The sequence below is a fragment of the Perca fluviatilis genome, chromosome 19 (assembly GCF_010015445.1).
Source record: "Perca fluviatilis chromosome 19, GENO_Pfluv_1.0, whole genome shotgun sequence".
Classification (NCBI taxonomy): Eukaryota; Metazoa; Chordata; class Actinopteri; order Perciformes; family Percidae; genus Perca; species Perca fluviatilis.
In genome coordinates, this window is record NC_053130.1 from 35,425,257 (window position 1) to 35,444,642 (window position 19,386).

Below are 19,386 nucleotides of genomic sequence, written 5' to 3' on the forward strand. Positions count from 1 at the left end.
TATTGATCCATCATCATTACAGCCGAGAGTTAGGCTTTGTGTGTGTTGTCCATTGTTTGGGCTGATCTAATCTAGTTGCGGTTTGAATGTGTGAAGGTAGGTCTGACGGGGACCCACACACATACAGGTTGAGTGACGTCAGCGGTGGCTCCAGTCAGTAGAAAGACAGCATCCCCTCTCCTCCCAGCCGCGCTGCTGCTGCTGCTGTTGACCCCTGCGCATCCCAGGTAAGATGCATGCTGTGCAGCGCTCCGCCTCACATTCTCAGCAGTTTATCCACCGCTTCACATAGACTGGGAGGGTTATTTGTTAAAGTTACTGACCAATCGTTGGCACTTGTGTCTCTCCAGGAGCTTCTGTCGTCCGTTCTGTTACCCTGCTCTTTTCGGGACTAACACAATGGGGAGACTGGATGCGCTTCGGCAGTTTAGTTTGATCAAATGGCTCCGAGAAGAGAGACAATCGAGGAAACTGAGTCTCTTCATTGTTTCCGTCGCTCTGCTCTTGGATAACATGCTGCTGACTGTAGTCGGTAGGTACACTGCTACTTTTCTCATCTCTTGCATCTCTGCAAAGAGTTTCTTTTCTTCTTTGCGCAACAGGTAGTCCAGTTCCCCAGGTCTGTCCAGAGATGCCCAGTGTCTTTGTAGCTCCAGTCAGTCAGTCAGCCAGCAGATCAGCGCTCCATCAAACCCCTCATAATCATGTGTCCATATGTCTGGAATATAGTGCAAGTGACAGGTTACCAAAGTGAACATTATTATTATCATTATTACATTTAACTTTCAAATCGAATATCGAATGACTGAAAAACTACAAAATCAGATGTGAGCTCAGGTCATATATCGCTAACCCTGCATCGGGCAGAGAGATAACATCCCATAATAGGCCTAGCTACTGATATACTCTCTTAAGTAAAGTGTGTATTTCAACATGAGTAGCGTCCAGGTAATAACGTAACAATACACCGTAGGTAGGCTATTCAAATACAGTGTAGCCTATTCAGGGCCGGCGATTGCTATAGGCGACCTAGGCGATTGCCTAGGGCGTCAAAAGTGTTGGGGGCGCCGTGTCGCCCTTAGGTCTACTTCCCATTAATAATATAATTATGAATGACAAGCGAAATAAAACGTGTTTATTAAACATGATCATCCTAGGGCGCCCCCCTCAGTCACACGTTTACTTTTCAACCTTTCATTACGCAACGTTTCCAGTCTACGGGTCAGACTCAAACACACGGAGCTCTGAAGCAGACCTGTGCGTTGCTTTGTGTCCACTCTCGCTGTAAAAACAGAGACGAGCAGCGGCACAGACACGGAGCTGCTGCAGCGCGCCTTCCCTGGTCTGTGCAGCTTCAGGTTATAATGGACGCGCTCTGCTGTGGGCATGCTGCGGCAGATGTGTCCCTATTTCTGCGTAGTTTTGTGTTTCCACCTCCGATGTAGAGCAGCGTAGCCTACAGCCTCTTCCCTAAACTGTCTCATTCAGAGACCAGAGACCCAAACGGGGCTCTGTGTCTGTAAGGAGGTCTGAGATCTACCGTATCAACAGAGCAATCACGTAATGCACAGCAGACTATGGTGCAGGTGAATTATTTTCTGAAATATAGTGGCTTTATTCTTGTAGTAGCCTATTGCATTATCACTTTATTTTTCTCACAATATCACAACTCCTCCAAACCTCAGAGAACACAGATGAGATATACTGTATTTTGAATGTGCACAAAGTTTTGAACATGAGCAGAAATCTTGCTCAAACACATCTGAAATATTACAGTCCAGGGGTTTATTAATTCATTAAAATTAATTAATGTATCATTCAGGTGAATCATTTTAATATGCACGTTTAAGGTGTTTACTTCCTCAACAAAAGAAGCAAAAGTGGGAAGAGTAAATGATGCCTAGGCTACATGTGTGCTGATTCCGATATAATTAGAAACATCGATCTAAAGGAGAATTAATAGGTGAAAGCAATACAGAATGCCTGAGAGCCTTACTGCAAAATATTCCATTATGTTTTTATATTTGGATTGTAATCTATGTTTCCCTTTAGATAAAGATATTTCCAGCACAAATTGATTCAGAAAAAGGTAAAAAAAAAAGGAAAAAAAAAAGTGCATAATTATTCACCAGAATGCAGGAAATGAAGTATTTCATGCTCAAAATGTTCAGGGTGTGGACCCCCAGACCTCCCCATCATGAGTCACCATGCAGACAAATCTGGAAACAAAAAACTGGCCTTTGGGTTGCCAGACCAGTTATGATTAGACCAAATGTTGGTGCCATCTAACTTACATGGAAGCTAGAAACTAAAATGAACATACATTGCTACTCTATTGCTGACACAGCGCTGTGGAGATCTGGTAATGCAAGACTGGGGGGGAGGGGGGCGCAAAACTCAATCTCGCCTAGGGCAACCAAAGGGCTAGAACCGGCCCTGAGCCTATTGATGGTAATTCTGTCATTTTCCAAAACTCATTCTCGTAGCCTATAGGCTACAAGCGCGTAATCACCACCGGGGACGGGCTCACGTCATCCGCCAATATTTGTTATTATGATATAAAATTCCTCCAAGAGCCAAAATAAAGATCCATGTCCAGTTAAACCGGCTCCAAAGCTCTTGATGCTCACTGGAGCAGCAGAACAGCAGCTGTCCGCGTGCACGTTCACAGCTGATCACTCACGGGCTACATCACAGCTCAAACACTCTGTCTAATGTTCAATATAACCCAGTGTGTTACTGCTGCTGATGCTCTGAAAACTGGCTCTGTGTGTGTGTGTGTGTGTGCGTGCGTGCGTGCGTGCGTGCGTGCGTGCGTGCGCGTGCGCGCGCGTGTGTGTGTGTCATTATCATCCCAATCATTTCCACAGCACCCTTTGAAATACCTTTCATTCTTTTCTAAAAAAAAAAACATATCATATATTAGGTATTTTGATGATATAAAATGCATCTAATATATAATCAACATTTCTATTGATTCTTCCTTTAAAACATGGTTTACATCATTACTAATGGGTATAACAGTTTAAAGGTTTTTGACAAGTTGTGTTACGTCTGTAGGCAATCAGATACGTCTTTGTTGGATCACGGAGTCAGACCTGCAGCTTCCACACACTCTGCATCTGTTTCTGACAGCTGGAACCATTCTCATCTATTCATAGAATTTTATAATTTCATAGAGACAAGATCTTGAATTAAGGCTGTTAAAGCAGATCGCTCCACTAGTATGAAGCAGACCTTGGCACGTGATGCACAATTATTGAAAATTGTTGAATTGAATCATTGAAAATAACCTAAAGACAGAAAATTACATCTGTTGGTTACATGCAGCCTTTAAAGTCTAACCCACATTAATATTCAATCACTGCAGTATTCAAAATCGTAGATCATATTTCATGTCAACTATCACAATCATTTATACTATTTAGACATTGTATGGATGACAGTGCCATCCATGCAAATTCAATATATGAATATATTATTCATATTTTTGTAATTCATTTCTTTCTGTTACAAAATGTAAAATGTAAAAATGATGTAAAGTTATATATCATTTTATTTTTGTAGCATTTGTTCTACACTGCCAATGCCAACAGTTTCTGTCTGGCTAGTACTTTATAATCTCAAGGCTTAACTTTATTAGTAACCAATCACACAAACTCATATTTTAAAGAGGGGTTTACCAACAGACCGTGTTAACTATGTTTTGATTGACATTTGTTTAAGAGTGCTGTATCATGAAGAGATCAAATAGCCAAACTGACCAAGCGTGTCCAGGAGCAGCAGGAGAACACAATGGGCCAATGATTTTGTTGATGCGTTTGTTATTCACTGTCTGTCATGTGAGAAAATAGAACATGTTTCTGTGAAGAATCAAAAAAGGTAGATTGTTTTTTTTAATACCAGTTGCCTCAAACTGGTTTGTCTCGCCGAATCACTCTGAAGAGTCTTGCTGTACAAATGTCTTTATTTTCTGTTACCAGCAGCAACATTCACCCGTGAGCGTGTTTCTGCCTGCCTGCATCATGTCATGAGCAGTGCTATATTACTCCCTCCTTCCACTCAGCAATATAATAGAATGTAAGGGTGTGGGGTCGCCCTACAGCTTTGGAGTTTTGGGTGCTGACCATGAAGAGCAAACCGGGAACCTTCGTTGCATGTTGCTCTGAGCTTCTTCCTACTCTCATTTCCTGTCACCTCTCTGTTTAAAACTCCCTAATAAAGCCATACAATTCACAAAAATGCCATAAAAACAGAGTACCATTCCATCAAAAGGAAATTATTTAATCTGTACTGTTTCCCCCAAATTCAGCCTGTACTTCTGAAACTTCTCCCACAGTGGAGGTAAATGGAATCCTTCGTGGTGGTCAAAGCTGTGAAATGTCACGTACCGTTTTTTTACCAGCAACATAATCCACAGGGCTCACTGTCAACAGTTCCTATGATTACTGCGAATACCAAGGATGACTATCTAGAGGAGGCGGGACATTGTTTCAATAAACTTTGTAGATTGTCGGGAAACTCTTACCGTCATCTGCAGCTCCTCTGAAAGCTTGGTTTAGGTTCCTCCTCCCCCTTGAGCATAATATGTGCTCTTTAACTTTTGGTGCTTTGAGCACCACAAAATAATTCCATTCACTTCTATTGTATTAGGTGGTGGCAGAAGAAGGGCTGATATCTGAGACTAACTGCAAGAATAGATAACTTTTGGGCTAAGTGAGAAATGTTGGCGTAATTATAAAGAAATTGCAGATTTCTTTGGATTGTGGTGGCACCTAAATCGTGGTTGCAGCTGCTGCTGTGGTCCTGCTCCACGCCCTGCTACGCCCTCCACTGCTACTACTATTAATACTAGTCATAGTTATATTATCCTTATTGTTATTGTAATTGCCACTGTTCATCATACCAACTGCTATAATTATTTTTCCTCACCACTGTCGCACCAAATGCTTGCTCTTGGGGGGAGTTGTTGGGTCTTTGTAAATTATAGAGTGTGGTCTAGACCTACTCTACCTGTAAAGTGTCTTGAGATGACTGCTGTTATTATTTTACACTTTACATTTCTTTTCTATAATGTAATTTTTGGTGATGTGATCATGATGGTCTCTTTCTTTCTTTAGGTTAGTGCTTGTGATTAGCCCTGTTGTTCTCTACTGACATATGTTGCCGTAACATCTGGAATAGCATCATGCTAGTGAACATCAGTCAGTGGTCGTGTCATATTTCATTGCATCAACCTCTTTGTGCCCTCTAGTTCCCATCATCCCCAGCTACCTGTACACTCTGGATGAGTCAACAGACGTGGTGTTGAAGAACAGCACTGCGTCACAGCCAGCAGCTCCAGGAACCTTTCACAGCATTGTGTCCTTATACGACAACACCGTGAGGTCTTCAGGTTCCAACACCACAGCCAGGTTTCCGGACCTGGTCCCTACAGCCCCCGCTGCCACAGAGCTGCCATACAACTCCTCTGACTGTCCCCAGTCTGCCAGTACGCTGCTCAATGAGAATGTCAAAGTGGGATTGCTGTTCGCCTCCAAGGCCATCGTACAGCTGATTACCAACCCCTTCATAGGCCCACTCACAAACAGGTAGGTTTTTCTCTCTGTGAGGATACATTTATTATGTAGCATTTACAGCTGGGGAATTAGCTGGTTAAGGGTTTTCGCAGGCAACCTGGAACATTGTTGTTGCTTTTGTAATCGCAGCCTGGAAATTACTGTCACAAAATCATCAGTAGAAGCAATCGAAATTCATGTAGTTGTCACATAATGAACAGAAAGCTACAAGTTGCCATTCATCCTAGCATATAATTCCCTTTACTTTCTCAATCATTCAGTCACAATCAACATGAGGATAGATCTAGCTTTCTGGTTCGTACTAGACTCGGTTTGTGTTAAACACTGACTTTTCAGTGACCACCATCACACTCTTTCCTACTGGTTACTTTAGAAATTGCCAATTGTAACAAATGCAATGTGTCTACAACTTCAATGTTTAGCTCATTTAAATACATGTGAAGAACATATTTGCAATAACTACAATGGTGCTTTATGTGGCATTTTATGACATAATGCAAAAACTGTTAAAGACACACAGAAAAAACATTGGAGAGGAAATTATTTCATTTAAAGCCGAATAACAAAGGACAGAGCAAGACAATCACAGTATGACAGCTTTCCTTTCAGGCCACAGAGGCTTCCTGCTAGCCCAGGGCCAAATTCTCCTTTGTGTTTGGAAAGGCAGCCAGAGAGCAACACTTATCTAATTCAACATCCAACAGAAATTGAAGAGAAAGAGCAGCAACGGACTCCCTTTTCAAGTTTTAGAGAAGGAAATCTAAAGCTGAATATTGAAACCCTGACAGTTTAATGTCCTTTTGGTTTTGAGGGTGAATGTCATGTCAGCTCCAGATCCAGTCAAACTGAATCAAAAACCGCAGAATTCCAGATTATGTGATTGCATGTGTGTGCATGTGTATTATGTTTTCTTGCATGGATAGCTGGATGAGTTACTCAAATTTCAGGCAGCCAATCAACAAATCGCCTTCCAAAATGTACTTGTCGCAAAGCCTTAAACTCCATTAAGGAGAACACTATTCTCATGATCACCACCAATGCAGACATTATCAATTGAATTTGTTATTGAGACTAAAACAGAGCTTACATGTGAATAATGGACTTTCTTTTGTTAAGCTACCAGAAAAAATGACTTCAAATGAATGCTAATGTGTAAATTGGTTGTTGTTTGTAACACGTCAGCCATAACAACTTTATACAGATATGTCAAGTAATATGTTGGTTGGTTTGTTGCCACCCAATGGCCACATCTTTTAAATAATAATGGCTTTGCTTTAATGAACTACCTGTTTGCATCTGTTAGACATGCAGCCAGCAGCTTAGAGACTGTTGCCATCATAGAAGGCCAATGTAGCTTCAATAGTACAGCGCTGATTCTTTTGGACAAAAATTGCAAGGAGGAGCCATTATAGTGGATTTTACGTTTGATTTTTACTTCTTCACATTTTTCATTTTTTTGCTGCAAGTTGAGTGGCACCTAAAATCTAGAAGATAACTTTATATTATACATATTATTATAACAATGGGTCAAGAAAACAAAAGAATTCTGAAGAATAAAAGCTACCAGAACAGAGCCAGCCCGAAGATTTGAGCAGAATGTGAGATAAATGTTCAGTGGAGAGGGAGAAGCGTGGATGCTCCAACATTATTGGCACTCACATCAAAAGCAATATTTAGTGTCTCCGATGGGCACTCAGATATGCTGTAATTGAGGCAAGGAACATTACCTGTTGTTAGTCACCTTCCCTCCTGACAGAGGACAATATAAGGCAAGTCAAGCATGTCCAGTATCTACGGGGGATACAACAGCTCCGTGTGCATGGCAGCTTTTAGCATTTTAATGAAAGAAGATGTTGTCATAAGCCCTATTTGCACGGGATAAGTATTATCTAGGGACCTCGTGTGAATTATAAATTACCCACACACGTCTGATTTTCATCTGGCGCATTCGAACGGGATAAGCGAAGCCTGTGATTTTACTCGAATTTACTGACATTAAGCAACAGTAGAAACATGGGTGTGGGTAGCTCTGCTACGTGTTTGTGTGTGGTCAGATCTCGAGGACACACACGCATACAATCTCAACCGGGTAGTCAGTCATCGTCCGAACTGCGACCTCTCCTTTTTCTCTCACTTTTTTCTCCGGGTGGTGTCAAGCAGGGTCCGGTTAGATGGATAAAACTAAACATTTCACCAGGTTGAAATCTATTAGCTCAAGCTATTTACGCTTGATTTATTTGTAACATTAACCTCCAATTATGAAGTGAGCCCCCTCGCTTGATTGTGCATTATTTTTGATAAGCTATTGCTTGGAGTTGTCTTGTCGTTATCTCTAGATGTATGATACAAACATAAAAAATATACTTACCGCATGCTGCTATACATGTCATCCATCGCTATCTAATCATTCTTTTTGTCTTCGCACTTGTGGTGGTTTTCATCTTTCTCTTTCTGCAAATTGTATATGATGTATAGCGACATGACCCAGCACCCAAAACACTGTCAAAACACTCCACGCACCCTCCATTATTCGCGAAAGATGGATAAAAAGGCGCAAAAGAAGGAAATAGGTACCTTAAAAAAACAAAAAAGCCCCGCCAAATCCTGGACAAATCAGAGATGCCGATTCGCAAGGTACTAATATTATCACAGGACCTCCGTTTTCGGCAAAATATGGTAGGTCATTTGCGGGGGAATTATTACTTTACAAATTACAGACACGACCGATTCGCTCGGGATTAAGATCACAGACAACCTCCGCAATTATTACAAATGACTGGAGGTCACCAGGTAATACTTATCCCGTGCGAATAGGGCTATAGTCCTCCTGTTAAAATGTCAGGCTAACAATTGTAACTGGCAAGAATGTGTCATGCAAATACAGAATTTCTACAAATGCTTTGTGTCTATGCTGTTAAAAAGACACTTACAGTATTTATGCAGTTTATGTGAATCATTTTGGCTCTCAGGTAATGAATCCGTAATCATTGTGCCTTCCGTTTTGACACTTCATACACAGTTGGAGACAATCTACATCCTCCATACCTGCAATAATGTATTCAATAATGTAATCATACAGACAGTGGATTTTAACCGTTATTCATATGCATATGTACAGCACTGGTTGAAGCGTTTCCCATTTAAAGGGGTGATAGAATGATTATATAGGGTATTTTACACTGTTCCTTAAGGTCTCCTAATGGGGTATGTAACATTGGTTGGGCTGAAAATTGCCCGAATGATATTTTATTAGGCCCTTAACTACCCTGTGAATATGGCTCTATTTGGAACAAGAGCTTTTCTTCCAAATATGGTATGCTGATGAATATTCAGAATGAGCTACGCGCTGATTGGTTTGAGCAAACTACATAGAAACACATGGGAGACTCGACAGCAGGTCTCATTGCAAAGTTATACATTGTTTATCCGGCTATTTCGTTATTAAATTCACTTCTGATACTTTTTTAAGCGAGAAATCAACTATATAAAGCTCAAATATGGGCCGTTTTACGAAAATTGATGGCTAATTGCAAATTTGGTAAGACTGTGTGTCGGAGTTTAGCCGCTGGTGCTGCCTCGCCGCCCGCCGGTGCTGCCTCGCCGCCCAGCCTGCCTTCCTTCACAGACCCCGGCCTGCTATGAGTGCTTGGAGCTCGGTCACGGCTGGCAGCCCACAGCAGGGATTACCAACACCGCTGCCCTGACAGAGCTCCAGGGCCTTCAACTCCCCTCTTCCTGCTAGCTAAATGGCCCGTTGTGTGAGAGTGAGAGCTCCGTCAGCGAGCTTGTTAGACCAGCAATCTGTTACCACATGTTACACACATGTCACGCCACTTATACAACATCTACCTAAAGGTCTTATAAAGCTAACAACGGTGTCCGATTTCAAGTTAATGAATATTTGTGAAGACAAAGTGTTTCGTTAGCTGCGACTGTCCCTTCAATCCTAGCTATGTGTAGCTACAAACCACGGATAGTTAGCTTACTTTTCGCCTTAATTCGATTATATTACAGTTTGAATTTCGTCACGCCACTTACACAACATCTAACTATATGTCTTATAAAGCTAACAACAGTGTCCGATTTCAATTTAATGAATATTTGTGAAGACAAAGTGTTTCGTTAGCTGTGACTGTCCCTTCAATCCTAGCTACAAATCACGGATAGTTAGCTTCCTTTTCGCCTTAATTCGATTATATTACAGTTTGAATTTCGTCACGCCACTTACACAACATCTAACTATGTCTTATAAACCTAACAACGGTGTCCGATTTCAAGTTAATGAATATTTGTGAAGACTAGCTAGGTGTTTCGTTAGCTGTGACTGTCCCTTCAATCCTAGCTACAAATCACGGATAGTTAGCTTCCTTTTCGCCTTAATTCGATTATATTACAGTTTGAATTTCGTCACGCCACTTACACAACATCTAACTAAAGGTCTTATAAACCTAACAACGGTGTCCGATTTCAAGTTAATGAATATTTGTGAATTCCAGAGGAATTCTAAGAGGAGGCTAGCTAGCTCTCATTGATAGAGCTACATCCAGCCGCAGGCGCTATCAATGAGACTCGCGGACAAGCGGCGTTTATTTCCCCAATCGTTTGTTTAAATAACTCAACACATTATAATTACACACATTTAAAAGAGTAACTGGAACCTGTGGTAACAGATTGCTGGTGTTACAAGCTCGCTGACCGCGCTCTCACTCACACATACCGGGCATTTAGCTAGCAGGAAGAGGGGAGCTGCAGGCCCTGGGTTTAGTGGTCCATTAGCGGTGTTACCGGTGACTCTGCGCGGGTATGGCTGCCAGCCGTAACGGAGCTCACAGCAGGCCGGGCGGCGAGGCAACAACCCAGGCAGCACCGGCTGCTTAATTCCGACCCACAGTCGTACAAAATTTGCAATTAGCCATCAATTTTTGTAAAACGGCCCATATCTGAGCTTTACATAGTTGATTTCTCGCATAAAAAAGTTTCAGAAGTGAATTTTGTAATGGAATAGCAGAGATCTGCGTGACCTAGCTAGATTCAGAAGACTACCTGATGTCAGGTCAGTTGTGTAGCCTATGTAAATGTTGGGGCGTGACTGTTCTCTTAAGGTTCCGGATTTTGAGATGCTTACGCAAGCAACTCAGCTTTGTTGAGATTTGCCCGTTTTCAGCGGCAGTTTCAAAATATGAGATTTTCATAGTAAAGGGGTGTCAATGGGATTTTGAGCTTCTATGTATGTCCTTTTTACCCACTGAACTGTCGTTATTCAACTATGACAGGGTAAAATCGGTTTTGCATTCTATCACCCCTTTAAATAATTAGCAGTCTTCCATAACTTCTAACATTATTTTTAGGTCTCACTGCTTTAGAAAGTGACAATATGCTGAAAAGATTGAATTTCCCCTTTCAATGCAGCCATTTCTTTAACCTGTGTGTGTAGACACCTCAAACTAATTATAAGCTTAAATGTAGTCTTTTTTCTCTTTGTCCCTTTAGAATAGGATACCAGCTTCCCCTATTCGCTGGCTTCTGTATCATGTTCCTCTCCACTATCAGTAAGTTCCATCCAATGTGTCTTCATTATCACAAATCTGAATGCTTGCATCATGCCTGATGTTTCTGTCTGTATTTCTCTTGTTCCTGCTGCTGTGAAGTGTTTGCCTTCTCATCGAGCTACGCTCTGCTGTTTGTGGCCAGATCCCTGCAGGGTGTGGGCTCGTCCTGCTCCTCTGTGGCTGGTAAGACCCCCCCTCTCTAATTCCCTGTGATGCTCATATCTAGTCCGTCATCTGTTCAGCTATTCAGCTCATCTGAATACATTCATATTAATTAAAATAGACATTGAGTGTTATTGAGTAGGCCTTTTATTAGGGCCCAAGCGCCGACAGCGGCGAAGGCCCTATTGAAACTGAAGGAATTATTATTACGGCAAATCAAACGCCTTTTTGAGGGGCAAAAACTCACCAAAATTGGCGGTCGCATCAAGCCTGGTGAAAATGTATGTATTTTAAAGATGAACTGAACTGGAATTTGAGTAAAGGTGATATAACAGATGTATTGTATTTCTTCTCGTTGGTACAATGATTAAAATGGCTGAATTTGTTAAAAGGGATAAAATGGTGCATTGAAAGTGTTGTTGTTGTTACATGGGCGCCGCCATGTTGGAATTCCACAATTGGCTACGTCACTGGCATGGTAAGCAGCCATAGAACGTAAAGAGTCAGAGGCTAACGGACATGGCTGAGGAAACGGAAACCAACAGGTCTAGGGGGGTTCATACTGTATTGCACCTGGCTGCAGTAATGAATTGTATAGGGCTAAGGCAGCTGGGGTTAAGATAGATTTCCACAGGCTACCTTTGACAAGGAAACCAGTCCTCAACTCATGGCTAGCTGCCTTAAAATTGGCTAGCCCTCCAACAGCCCCTGTACCAACACCACCGATGCTATCTGCCGCAGAGACAGGGTGCTGAAACGCTCCCATCAGGCAGAGGACAGAGAGGTATGTTTAACTGTTATCCAGCATGCTAGCAAGTCTACTAGGCAAAGGGCTGGATGTAACGTTGTTGTCACATACACAAAACACGTACATATTCACTTACATGCACAAATAAAGCCTAACGTGTAGGCTTTATAGCGTTCAACCAAACTGAGACTGACACACTGGCCATTCATTGAAATTGAGTCACTAAACCAAGCTAGATACCACAAGATCCAACCTAGGGAAACGGCTAGCAGCTAAACACGTTGGAAACACTTATGTCAAACTCCACAAGCTAGCACTCCGACCATAGACTGTATGAATAAATCCTGACTCCGACGATATCACAGATTAATAATAATGCGTTACTAGCTGCTAACTAAACCACAGCAGGTCTGTAAAAAGACTCCAATGTCCCTCTCTACTCACCCTGATGCTAGCTGATGTTCACCGCCTCAGGGCACATCGTTGATGCAGAGGGAGTTCAACTCGCAGAAAAAGCCACTACTTCCATAATAAGAGGTATCTGTGCAATATCCATCAACAACCACAAGGAAAAAAATCTGCCAACTCTACACTAGCCTAACGTAAACGGCAAAACTCGTGAATCCTCTGTGCATCTAGGGTTAACCTGGGGTGAGTCTCCTATGGGCAACGAACTTTTTTATTTTTTTCAAACTTTATTTATTTTGGTTTTAACATTTTGCGTGCAGCTAACTTAACAAGCGATCCCATTGGATGAATTCATCCAATCACAGATGGATTCAGTTTCAGTGTCCATGCTCCGGCAGCGCCTTCTTATATACCTTCTTACATCAACTTTAAATGGTAACACTTTACAATAAGGGTACATTAATTAGCATTAGTTAATTCATTAATGAGCATTAACCAACCATTATTAACATTTGAATTAATTGTTTAACATTTCTTAACAATGCTCATGTTAACTAAGGTATTAATTGATGCATTATTTACCATTAGTTGATGCCTTAACTAACTGTTAATCACAGTTAACTAAGGTGTCTATTATACCATTAGTTAATGCAGTAATAAGCCTTGACTAACTATTAATAACAGTTAATTAAGGTGTCTATTATATCATTAGTAAATGCAATATTAAGCTTTGACTAACTGTTAATAACAGTTAACTAAGGTATAGTACTATTAGTTAATGCAGTAATATGCCTTGACTAACTGTTAGTAACAGTTAACTAAGGCGTGTATTTACCATTTGTTAATGCCTTGACTAACTATTAATAACAGTTAAATAATGTGTCTGTTTTACCATTAGTTAATGCAGTAACAAACCTTGACTAACTGTTAATCACAGTTAACTAAGGTGTCTATTTTACCATTAGTTAATGCAGTAACAAGCCTTGACTAACTGTTAATAACAGTTAACTAAGCTGTATATTTTAAAATTAGGTAATGTACTAAAAAGCCTAAACTGGAAATAAAAGCTAACTAAAGTGTCTAAGTAAACCCTTAGTTGATGCTAATTAAGGTATTTCCTAAAATTACTAGGTGGTTGATAAAGATATTTGATAGCATGTATGTCTTACGGTTCACAGCCAAGCCATCTCATTATGAAAAAACTGTTTTTATTGTTTATTTATGGGTTATGGTTGTCCACATACCTTTGTCCACTATATTTGTCCATCTTCCAACATATGACTTACCGTATTTCCTCAAATAAAAACCGGAAGTCAATTAAAAGCCGGGCCTCTGATAGTGGCCGGGGGCGTGGTCAACACGAACAAATAAAGGCCGGTCTCAAATTAAGGCCGGGGAAAAAATAGTGTGGATAATCTCCTAAATGCCTTTCATATATTATTAAGTCAAAATAAAATTCAAGTTCATTGTACATTTCTACCAATTTAATTTAACAGATTCAACAATATATTCATGCTTTTTTCTGGATTATTGTCCTATGCGGCTGTATGTGTAACTCAGCCAAGTGTAGTGTGCAGTAACGTACAGGTGCCAGTAGATGGCAGTAGCTACATTGGATGTAACACGGGGCTCATTTAGTGCTAGCAGAGAAAGATGGAATCTGGTGCTAGTGACGGACTTTTCAACAACAAAACGAAAAGAGTTTTAAAGTATGCGGAGGAAAACTCGGGTGAAAAAGCTGCGGGACGTTTCGACATTGACCCCAGGAGAATCCGATACTAGAAGAAACAGAAGGATGAGCTGACAAGATTAGCCGACAAGAGCAGAGCATGGCTAGCTAGCTGGAGGTGGGAGGAAACAAGTTAGCCTGGAGCTAGAAACAAAGCTACTGTCAGTACCCGATCCATTCCACCTGCACAATCCGTTCTGCGCATGTGCAAGATGACACGTATGCCATGACGTAGGCGCAGATGATAATGCTGCGTTCATTCCACCACCACCTTGGAATAACGGCACCGCTTCCACCTGCACGATCCGTTCTGCGCATGCGCAAGATGTTCACACGCTAGCCTCCAGCTAACGTTAGTTAGCTAATAGCTAATTCGGCGGTCCGCTAGGTGATTATAGCGGTCTGCCGTTAGCCTCCCGGGGAAGCTAACGTTAGTTTAGCTAACGGTTAATTCGGCGGACCGCTAGGTGATTATAGCGGTCTGCCGTTAGCCTCCACCGGGAATCTAACGTTAGTTTAGCTAACGGTTAATTTGGCTAACCGCTAGCTGATTGCAGCGGTCTGCCGTTAGCCTCCACAGTTAAGCTAACGTTAGTTTAGCTAACAGCTAATTCGGCTAACCGCTAGCTGAGACAGCATGTAAACTTTAAAAGACCCTCAAAATAAAACTTGAAAATAAACGTTAACATATATAACAGCTGTTACGTCAGTTCTACTTTACTTGTGCTCATTTAAAATACAATCACTCAATACTTGTCTTTATTGTTATTACTGTAATGTCTTAATATAGCTGTAGCCTGCTTTTCCCATTAAGTTTGACTTAACGTTATTTTAGACTGAATCTAGCTGCAGAAACAACGTAACCAGTGGGGCGGTGCCTGTTATTTCGAGGTGGCATGAACGCAGCATTATCATCTGCGCCAACGTCATGGCATACGTGTCATCTTGCACATGCGCAGAACAGATTGTGCAGGTGGAACGGATCGGGTACTGACAGCTACCGGTAGCTAGCTACCGTCTGTAACGTTAATCAGATACTGGTGTAACTACTGTATGCTCTTATTGTAATCTACCAGTAATACTGTAGTACCTATATTTGAAATAAATACCCGGTACATTTACAGGGTTCAAACTGACACAATGGTGGTGTTTGATTAATTCTGACCCAAATTGCTTTGTCGCCCTTCTGGCTGTTGATGTATATGTTGATATTTTTGCAAATGTGAACGCTATGGTTTTTCATTTAAAACAGTTTATTTAAAATAATTATACTTATCAAACAGATGGAATTAGAAATAAAGGCCTGCCTCTAATAAAAGCCTGCTTCAAATACAAGCCTGGTCCCTTCTGCAGTTCAGGTAAATAAAGGCCCCGGCTTTTATTTGAGGAAATACGGTACTTTTGGTAGAGGGTGAGATCAGTGAAAAGACTCCATAGTCTCCATGCAGAGGTTTGCTTCTTCCTTTGTCTTCATGTAGACATTAACTTAAAGCCCCTATATAAATTATTGTGCATGCTATATAAGCATTACTTACCTTAAATGGTCACTTGATTAATGTATAATAATACTGAATAAGCATTAATACACCATAATTAAACAGTTATTCATGCTGTTTGATAGCCTTATTGTAAAGTTGAGAACATATGCACCTTAACTATAATTTAATTAATGTATAACAATACTGAAGCATTAATACACCATAATTAAACAGTTATTAATGCTGTTTGATAGCCTTATTGTAAAGTTGAGAACATATGCACCTTAACTATCACTTAATTAATGTGTAACAATACTGAAGAAGCATTAATAAACCATAATTAAACAGTTATTAATGCCGTTTGGTAGCCTTATTGTGGAGTTGAGAACATATGCACCTTAACTATCACGTAATTAATGTATAACAATACTGAAGAAGCATTAATACACCATAATTAAACAGTTATTAATGCCGTTTGGTAGCCTTATTGTGAAGTTGAGAACATATGCACCTTAACTATAATTTAATTAATGAATAACAATACTGAAGAAGCATTAATACACCATAATTAAACAGTTATTAATGCTGTTTGATAGCCTTATTGTAAAGTTGAGAACATATGCACCTTAACTAACATTTAATTAATGTGTAACAATACTGAAGAAGCATTAATAAACCATAATTAAACAGTTGTCAATGCCGTTTGGTAGCCTTATTGTGAAGTTGAGAACATATGCACCTTAACTATCACGTAATTAATGTATAACAATACTGAAGAAGCATTAATACACCATAATTAAACAGTTATTAATGCTATGTGATAGCCTTATTGTAAAGTTGAGAACATATGCACCTTAACTATCACTTAATTAATGTGTAACAATACTGAAGAAGCATTAATAAACCATAATTAAACAGTTATCAATGCCGTTTGGTAGCCTTATTGTGAAGTTGAGAACATATGCACCTTAACTATCACTTAATTAATGAATAACAATACTGAAGAAGCATTAATACACCATAATTAAACAGTTATTAATGCTGTTTGATAGCCTTATTGTAAAGTTGAGAACATATGCACCTTAACTAACATTTAATTAATGTGTAACAATACTGAAGAAGCATTAATAAACCATAATTAAACAGTTATCAATGCCGTTTGGTAGCCTTATTGTGAAGTTGAGAACATATGCACCTTAACTATCACTTAATTAATGTATAACAATACTGAAGAAGCATTAATACACCATAATTAAACAGTTATTAATGCTATGTGATAGCCTTATTGTAAAGTTGAGAACATATGCGCCTTAACTAACACTTGATAAATGTATAATAATACTGAATAAGCATTACTAAACCATAATTAAACAGTTATTAATGCTGTTTGATAGCCTTATTGTAAAGTTGAGAACATATGCACCTTAACTAACTTTTAATTAATGTATAACAATACTGAAGAAGCATTAATAAACCATAATTAAACAGTTATCAATGCCGTTTGGTAGCCTTATTGTGAAGTTGAGAACATATGCACCTTAACTATCACTTAATTAATGTATAACAATACTGAAGAAGCATTAATACACCATAATTTAACAGTTATTAATGCTGTTTGATAGCCTTATTGTAAAGTTGAGAACATATGCACCTTAACTAACATTTAATTAATGTGTAACAATACTGAAGAAGCATTAATAAACCATAATTAAACAGTTATCAATGCCGTTTGGTAGCCTTATTGTGAAGTTGAGAACATATGCACCTTAACTATCACTTAATTAATGTATAACAATACTGAAGAAGCATTAATACACTATAATTAAACAGTTATTAATGCTATGTGATAGCCTTATTGTAAAGTTGAGAACATATGCACCTTAACTAACACTTGATAAATGTATAATAATACTGAATAAGCATTACTAAACCATAACTTAACAGGTATTAATGCTCTGTGGTATCCTTATTGTAAAGATGAGAACATATGCACCTTTAACACTTGATAAATGCATAAGAGTGCTGAATAAGCATTACTAAACAATGATTCATAGTTTATTAATACTCTTTGACTTAAACATTCATACAGCTATTAAACATTAGTGAAACATTGTCAATGTGAAATAAAATCTTCGTGACAACCTTCTGTTATGCACACATATTCAAATTGTAAAAAAGGTTTTCATCAGTCAGTTCTCATCTTTCTTTCCACTGAAGACTCAGAGCTATAACAGTGTGAGTCCTGTATTGAGATTACACTGGACATGTTCCCGCTCTTGTCATCTTCACTGTCATGTCTTCTGCATAGTTGTCCTCTCTTGAAACTTAACAAACCAAGTGGGATATATCAATGTATTTTAAATGCATGCAAAAGCTACGGACGCAAGGATCGATTGTTCACTAGATCAACGTCAGGTTGTTACACATGTTGTACATTCAAATGACAACAAAACATTCTCAAAAAGGCGAAGCACTGCTACTTCTCCTACTTAGGCGGAGTGAAATGCTTGCTGCACCTGAGAAGCCCAGGGCAGCTTCGCCTTTTTGACACTATAGTTCCCAGTATGTATACGGTTAGAAGATGGCTGTTACTCATGTGACTTTGTTATTTGTACACCCTGTGACTATACAAATCACAACATGTAAATAGGAACATGTTGGAGTTATTTTGTCACTTATTCGGAGCAGTAGGCTAGTTGGAACCAGTTACCTGCAGGATCTGTGCTAGGCTAAGCTAATGCTGGGGGCGTCAGGCAGCGTTACAGCACGCACGGAGATGAGAAGGCTATGTATCGACTTGTCTAACTCTGGGGGTTACAGTAAATAAGCTAAAGTCCCAATAAGTCGGCGTGTTCTTTTAAAGTATTGGGGCCGGCTCAGTATCACAAGTAGACCACATCACACAAGTTTCATGTAAATCGGATGATTTCCTGTTGCCAGCGGGGGGCGCTCTGACCAATATTGGCCTGTAGATATCCTCAGGCCTGGACTCTTGTTGATTGTGGGAAATTTCAAACTTCTGGTGTACTTACAAACTTTCCAATCCATCGTTTTATGAGAGCATAACCTATTTGTACTACTTGTAGACGTTTGGTATTATTTCGGGCATTATTAGTGGGGTAATTTACGAGATACAAACGTGGGTCCGTTAGCCCCTGCGCTAAGCTATTCAGCTGATAACGCTACTCTATGCTAACGCTCCCAATGTTCGACCCAGGTGAAAAAAGCTTCTGGGGGGGTGTTTGGCTCAAGGTCATGGTGCAAAGGACCCTAGGGTGAATTACTCCAAACCATCACTTTAAGGTAGAGTATTGTGCGAGGTATCATTGAACTCAGCAGAGTTACATTTTGATTGGTAATGGTTTGACCCGCCCCATATGCGTTAGCAATACCCTTTTCATAACTAATTACACGTTTAATGTAGAGTCTTGTGTGAGGTATTATTGAACTCAGCAGAGCACCGGAGCAATCCTGGAAGTGGAACATTGTTAATATAGACTAGCTTAATATGAACATAAATTGACATGCACAGCATGTAGAATAACATTCACCAAAGTAAAATACAGACATAGTGTACAAAACAACATACATATTTGGCTGCATACTACAAACAAGGGAATAGTCTTAAGAGGTTTCCTTATGGTCGCTGACATCCGTTATAAAAACTGTAAAACTTTCATCAGAGCATTAAATTTTCCGTGCTTTCTGTAAGCTTGCTGTGACTCGCTCCCAT

General features: G+C 39.9%; 1 protein-coding gene across 1 annotated transcript in view; it reads left to right on the top strand.

Annotated features, from left to right (window-relative positions):
* The first annotated feature begins 217 nt into the window (after positions 1-217).
* The window catches only part of LOC120548394 (synaptic vesicular amine transporter-like), a 65,344-nt gene continuing 46,175 nt past the window's right edge, over positions 218-19,386 (top strand). The window contains exons 1-5 of the mRNA XM_039784658.1: positions 218-227; positions 351-532; positions 5,255-5,591; positions 11,070-11,128; positions 11,228-11,311. Coding sequence (XP_039640592.1) covers positions 400-532; positions 5,255-5,591; positions 11,070-11,128; positions 11,228-11,311 — 613 coding nt within the window. The 5' untranslated portion in view covers positions 218-227; positions 351-399. The remainder of the gene's footprint in view (positions 228-350; positions 533-5,254; positions 5,592-11,069; positions 11,129-11,227; positions 11,312-19,386) is intronic.